The 6,251-nt window shown below is 38.4% G+C and overlaps 1 protein-coding gene across 1 annotated transcript; it reads right to left on the bottom strand.

Annotated features, from left to right (window-relative positions):
- Nucleotides 1–680: 680 nt before the first annotated feature.
- On the bottom strand, nucleotides 681–6,000 carry aanat1 (arylalkylamine N-acetyltransferase 1). Its single transcript, XM_007574016.2, has 3 exons — nucleotides 4,777–6,000; nucleotides 3,719–3,873; nucleotides 681–2,504 (listed from the first exon to the last, which is right to left on the bottom strand). Exons 1-3 carry the CDS (start codon nucleotides 4,925–4,927, stop codon nucleotides 2,199–2,201), a joined length of 612 nt encoding a protein of 203 aa, XP_007574078.1. The 5' UTR covers nucleotides 4,928–6,000; the 3' UTR covers nucleotides 681–2,198.
- Between the last annotated feature and the right edge of the window lie 251 nt (nucleotides 6,001–6,251).

The following is a 6,251-nucleotide window of genomic DNA, read 5'->3' on the forward strand; positions in this document are numbered from 1 at the left end:
AAAAGGGAATGTTTTGTTAAACCTAAGGTGATGGCCTTGATACTGTTCTGTTTTGCTTCATTTTTGATAAATCTGTAAAAAATGTTCATTTTAAAGAAGTCATGTTAAAATAAACAACACTTAGATATACTTGACTCTGTTTTTTTTCTTATAACCTCTTCCCTGTCAGTTATGGCTGAAACAATCCAATTAATCATGATAAACTGACTGAAATAATTGCCAATTTAATCATTGATTAGTTAACTAAAAAAATATTTTAAAAAAAATCTGGTACCTTTTGCTATTCAGTTAATCAGTTGATCAAAAAATACAATCAGCCTTACACTGTATAGATAAGTTTTCCAATTTTTACAGTCAGAATAATCAATAGATTATTAAAATAATTTCTCATTTACCATATCAACATAATCCAAACCTTTTAATGAAAATCAGCTTTCGTGGAGGTTCAGAACTGCTCAGATCTTACTATTTAATGCACATTGTGAAAAATATCCCTCTTTTGTGGATGTCTTCTAATTTTGCTACACCTACATGTTTCACAATATCAAACTCATTTTTACCCCTTAAATTTCCTGCAATTTTCACCCCAAATGGCATGCTAGTAAAAGTTCTGATAAAAACTTTGACAAATAGACATTTTCATATATAAACATTTCCACACAAGAAAACAAATTCAGAAAAGTCAGAAAATAAAGCCTTTATATTTTAAAAATAAAACTGTACAACAAAAACATTCAACCCCTGAGGATTTAGGAGGCAAATTGGGTGACATCTTACAAGGAAAAATACAATTTTCTTCCATTTTTGCAGTTCTGTGATTATATAATTCCTGTTGAGATCTGTTTTTACACACGTTGTTCACAGCTGGTGGGCAAACAGATTGCCAACCGGAACACCGATGTGTTAAAAAAAAAGCAAAATACAATCAGATCCGTAACAACACATTGATAGCTGATATCACTCATCCATAATTACATTCATCATACAATTTACCTTCATTACTTTGGCAATGTATTTATGCTGTTACAATACCGATGTTACGTTTTACAGCTCATCTGTTACAGATTTGTTAAATGTTTTATCTGAAATATTACAACTGATGTAAACGATTATGTAATTTAAGAGTTTGAAATAACTTTTGAGTTTATTTATTCTGTGGGGAAAAGTAACAGTAAAATAGTTTTTAACCAACTCCACATTGGGTGCTTGGTTACAATGAGCGAGGCGTTTACTGTAAGGCTTTTTCCACGTCTTTTTCACAAGTGCCAGTAAATTTGTTCTCATCTATAAAAGTATAAACCTCTTAATTTGGCTTCAAAAACCCAGCATTCAGGATTTATGTTTTAGTTTCCAAAGTCTGAACTACAGCTGGGCAATAGAACTGAAAAACATGTCACGATGTAACGGTTTCATATCTTTCTATCAATAATTATTGATTAGTTTTTGTTTTAAATATCTGAAATACTGCCAAACTGATGACGCGACCTTTCCCGTTTTATCCAGTTTCCACTCCATGCCATTTTTTTAAGCAGTTGTGAGCCACAGAGGAGAAACCTTAAACTGTTAATGCTTACTCCACAAGTTGTTGCTAGGTAACCAGAGTGTGTTGCTAGGCAACCAAAGAGTGAGTGAGTGAATTGATTCTACCAACTTTGCTTAGCTAGCCGTTAGAGGTTGAGCGGCTAAAACCTTTCCTCTGCCTACATCCCCCAGAATGCTGTGCAAAAACTCAACTGGATGTATTATCTATTGATATTGATCTCTTGTCTATCATGATATCTATTTTTTTTTTGCTTTTTTGCCCAGTCATAGTTTGAACTATAACAAGGACTGGATGAAAGAAAAGGCAGCTTGCAGTTCGTTAAGTGTCTGGCATTTTCTTTCAAAACACACAATGTTTTGTTTTTCAAAGTTTCATGAAGTTGCCTCTCGCACTCTTTGCTCCAATGGCAACTTCTCTCTCTTCAGCACAAATCTTGACAGTTTCCAGCCAACAAGAACGTATCCAACAGTTGCTGAAAGCTGGAGGTCAGCTCTTTGTTTACAGCTTCACGAAGGCTCTCTTCTCACCGGCTGCTGAACATTTTTCACTCAGAGATTAGACAAATCCCTGCTCCACTCACATGCCTCCACTATGCGAGGCTTAAGGAATGTCAATGCATCCTGTTTTTGGAAACGTTAAACCAAAGTCCCGTCCTTCAGCATCCACTGTTGCGCCGCATAAAGGCATGGCCCCTGACTGGGTAGAACATCTCGATGAAGTTGAGGGGTCCCACAGTGATCTCAGCAGGGCCCAAAGCCTTGAACCCTGACTTCTGGTAGAAGGGAACCAGAAAGTCCTCACACATCAGGACAGCGCGTCGCACGTAGGGCAGACAGCGGAGGTACTGCAGGTAGCGCCACATCAGAATAGAGCCCTTCCCCTGCTGCCTGAAGGTCCGGTGGACGGCGAGGACGTGGATATGGACCGTGGCTCCATGAGGCTTATGGAGAGTCAAAGCATCCTGGAGAACAGAGAGACAACAGGAGACATGTAGGATTATGTAAGTAAGAGAGAGTCAGCCTCCCTCCAAACTACCAACATGACTTACCCTTCCACTAATTTTTAACTCTGTCTGCTTTGGTTACTACCGATGAAACTCAAAACATCTCCTTCTCCTGTCTTTTTATTTGTACTAATCAGAGCAAATATCACTACTAGGACTGGAATGATTGATCAGATTACTGGTGATGAATACATAGTTCCAATAAGTCTGAACCAGAACCGCCATCTTGGTAGGCAAGCTCAAAGGATAGATGGACCATGGCTTTGACACCAACAGAAAGACTATATTGACACTCTTGCCCAATGTGCAGGAGAAAGACATATCAACAAAATCTGTGTTGTCAGAATCAACCCATATGAAACAGATAATGGAAACATGTGGACAAGCTTCTTCTGATCTACCCTGACATTGTTCACTAGTGAACACGAAGAGTGTTTACACCATGGAGGAGCTTCACGTTCTGAAGTCCATGGACACATATAATCAGTGTTTCAACGGTTTTGTAAAGGACGTATGAATTCTTCATGTGAATAACAAGGCTCTAGCGATTGCCAGAGTTAGTACATGTAGGCTCCATGCCAGTCTTAGCTAGCAGATAAAACCTACATTAGCTGAGCTAATTTTGCTAGTCCAGTAGTAAGTACTACATTAAATACCACTAATATTTATCATAGTATTACACAGAGTCTGCAAAAATTTTAATAGTTGTAGTGTACTTGTATTGTAAGTTAGATAGGAATGAGGGGGGAAAAATCAGAAAATAATTACCAAGAAGAAAAAAAAGGTCTAACCCACATATGTTAAATAATTGTATTTTTTGTTATGACACCACTTGGTTATCTTCTGTGATTTGTGTTTGTCTTTAATTTATCCAATTTAATTAGCTTTTATTTATCTCTCTCTCACACATTGCTTTGTTGTTCTTTTTGTTTGTTTGTTCTCTTTCCTAACTTAATTGGGTATTTTGTAGATCAAAACTTCTGTTAGGTAGTAAATAATGGTTGTTTTGTATGAACAAATTGGTGAATAATATATATATTTTTAAAAAAATAATAAAAAAAATCTTTCAGTCTGTGTCTCCAGAAATATTTCAGTTTACAATCGCTATAAACGCCCTCCATAAATAAATCTGTTATTCGTAGCCACTCTCGGCGCGCTTAGCTCCGTCTCACCATGGTTAGCCTCTCCTGGTCCCACAGAGAGCCGATGATGAACGCCACCAGCCGTCCCTCCTCGAACCAGCCGAGAGAAAGCTCGGGACACAGCGTGAGGAAGTGACGCACCTCGTCCAGGTGGAGCGGGCATTCTCCGGACACTGAGATGAAGGCTGTTAGGTGAAAAACAATGGAAGAGAATCTTGAGTGAGTTTTTAAACGTTAAATCTATTCCACCATTCCTTAGCAACCACTTCCTCACGTGCCGTTCCTTGGCAACCACTCACTTTAGGTTAAGAAGCTTAGCTTTGCTAGCAAGCGTGACTCTAGCATTAGCGCTGTGGCTAAAGCTGGAGATAAAGTTAAAAAGTATTTCGCTGACAACTCAGAAACTTTTTCAACCTAAAATCTTAGAATATTTCTGAACTTTTACTGAGCTTAGATGTCAGGAATAAAGTCCAAATGTCTGGTAATTTTTTTTAAAGCTGCAGTATGCAACTTCTAGAATATGTTTAATGTCTTGACGGTTTGAGACATTCTGTGAAAAATCAAGTGCCTCCCTGGGGTCCTACCGCCACCTGCGGAATTACACTGCTCCGAAACCAATCAAAGACAGGAAGGGGGTCTTACAATTGTCAATCACCTTTGTGTATATGCTGCTCACACCCTTCCCCTTGCTTTCTATTATAATTTTTTTCCTCCTAATGGAGCCCGTCATCAGGTTAGTTAGCATGAATGCGGATAAACAGTTTTTCTGTAACAATAAGTTGTGCCATTAGCACATTGAGCAGCATGTGCATGTGCTTTATTTTTTTTTTTGGCTGAAACTGAATACTTTTTTATATCTGCAATATGCCGTTGTACAAATACATTTTGCAAGAGCAAAAGCTGTTACAATCAACCACGGTCCACTCCAAGTTTAAATTACTAACATTTATTACGTCTAAGAATGCCTCTTTTTGACTACATGTATGAAAGCATATAGTTGGAGTGTGCGTAATTGTGATCTACTGGTTTAATTAGACAGCAACAGCAACCTTAGCGCTGAGACTCTCCAAGTAAAAAGTTTGTGTTACCTTCTCTCTCTATCTCGAACACGCTGATTGCGTCCTCCGGACTCAGGGAGCGGAACTCGCTGGCCGGCAGCGTGTGGCGGCGGCCCTGCGGCACCGGGGAGCGCACATGGTGCAGCGGCTTCATGAACGGCAGTGCGCCCAGCACGGACATCCCTACGGTCCCGTTTGTCTTCAGAAGCAGGCAGGTTAAAGACAGTTATAAGTGATAATACCACTTATAACTGTTTTATTCGCGTCCACTCGTGGACAGCAGCTTCACGGATAGTTTCCTCCACGCGCTGCCGGCCTCGTGCGTAAAGACTGAGCTGGACGCGGCGCGCCGGGAGGATTTATATCGGTGCGCAGGGGCGGCTGTTTCTAATCCCGGGGTGAGCTGGAAGCCCAAAGCCTCCTTTCCTGGCGAGCAGGTTGAACAATAAACATATTTACCCGGGGTAAGCGGGGCCAATCGTGTGTTTACAATGATCCTTATGCGTCAGAGCTAGATTCCTGGATCATGAGTTGCGGTATCTAATTAAGCTTTTTTTTTTTATCTATTAAAGATGTGACCTTGGTCAGAGCAGGACAGCAGATATGTCCATCAATCCTTCAGAGGGATAAACTGTATTTTTCCCGTCAATTTCGTGACACAAAACCCTCTGATTTCATCTCTGCTGGTCTTGCCTAATTGGGAGCTCTGCAGGACTTAATTACATGATCTTATTTTTCTGTAGGAGACTTTCAGTCAGCTGAATGTTGCTCCTTTAAGCTCAGTTTATGTTAAATTCCCTGGTTTATTTTCCAGTTCTGTAAGAGGATTACAGGAAGTGTAGGAGTTTGTTGGTCACCTCATCAGCATTAAAGGCACTGATCTTTTTGGACAAACATTATTTATGTAAGATGTGGCAAATCCCGATCTTTACACTGGGGGCCCTGATCGGTTCATTCAAAAAAAGAGGTCAAAAGAAAAGTAAAGTGTGTCATTATGCAAGCAAAGATCTAAAATAATAATAATTATGTATATATATAAAAAAAGAATATTTCATCACTGTGGCTGATGCTAATGCTTCACTATGCTCCTGGAAGTTTAATTATATACTATCAAACACCTATTGTTGCTTCAAACTATGAGACAATTTAGCCCTTTTTTAATGGAGTCCATTTTACGGCTACTTTTTAAATATCTTTTCCTCCAGGGAAACGTCGTCAATTTGAATTGTTTACTGAATAATTTGTGAAATGTTGAAGTAGTAGTTATTTTTGAATAATTTTAATATTGATTAATAATTATTATTCAAAAATAATTATTCAACATTATTTTGAATAACTGTAATATTATTCAAAAATAAAATAGGTTTCTTAATTGTCTGAGCACATGCATTCTTCTACATATTTTCAAGTACAATAAAATGTGTAAAAATATACAATGCATACTGAGAAATTCAGAGAAAAATGAATAAATGCAAGAAGCATATAAAGGAATAAATACATCAAGT

This window comes from Poecilia formosa, unplaced genomic scaffold (genome assembly GCF_000485575.1).
Source record: "Poecilia formosa unplaced genomic scaffold, Poecilia_formosa-5.1.2 Scaffold342, whole genome shotgun sequence".
NCBI classification, from domain to species: domain Eukaryota; kingdom Metazoa; phylum Chordata; class Actinopteri; order Cyprinodontiformes; family Poeciliidae; genus Poecilia; species Poecilia formosa.

Bases quoted from the DNA above. Each gene is read 5' to 3' on its own strand.
- aanat1 (XM_007574016.2), bottom strand. From the start codon at position 4,927: ATGTCCGTGCTGGGCGCACTGCCGTTCATGAAGCCGCTGCACCATGTG. The intron at 3,874-4,776 runs GTAACACAAACT...TTCACCTAACAG, and splicing joins GTTCGAGATAGAGAGAGAAG to CCTTCATCTCAGTGTCCGGA. The intron at 2,505-3,718 runs GTGAGACGGAGC...TCTGTTCTCCAG, and splicing joins ACCAGGAGAGGCTAACCATG to GATGCTTTGACTCTCCATAA.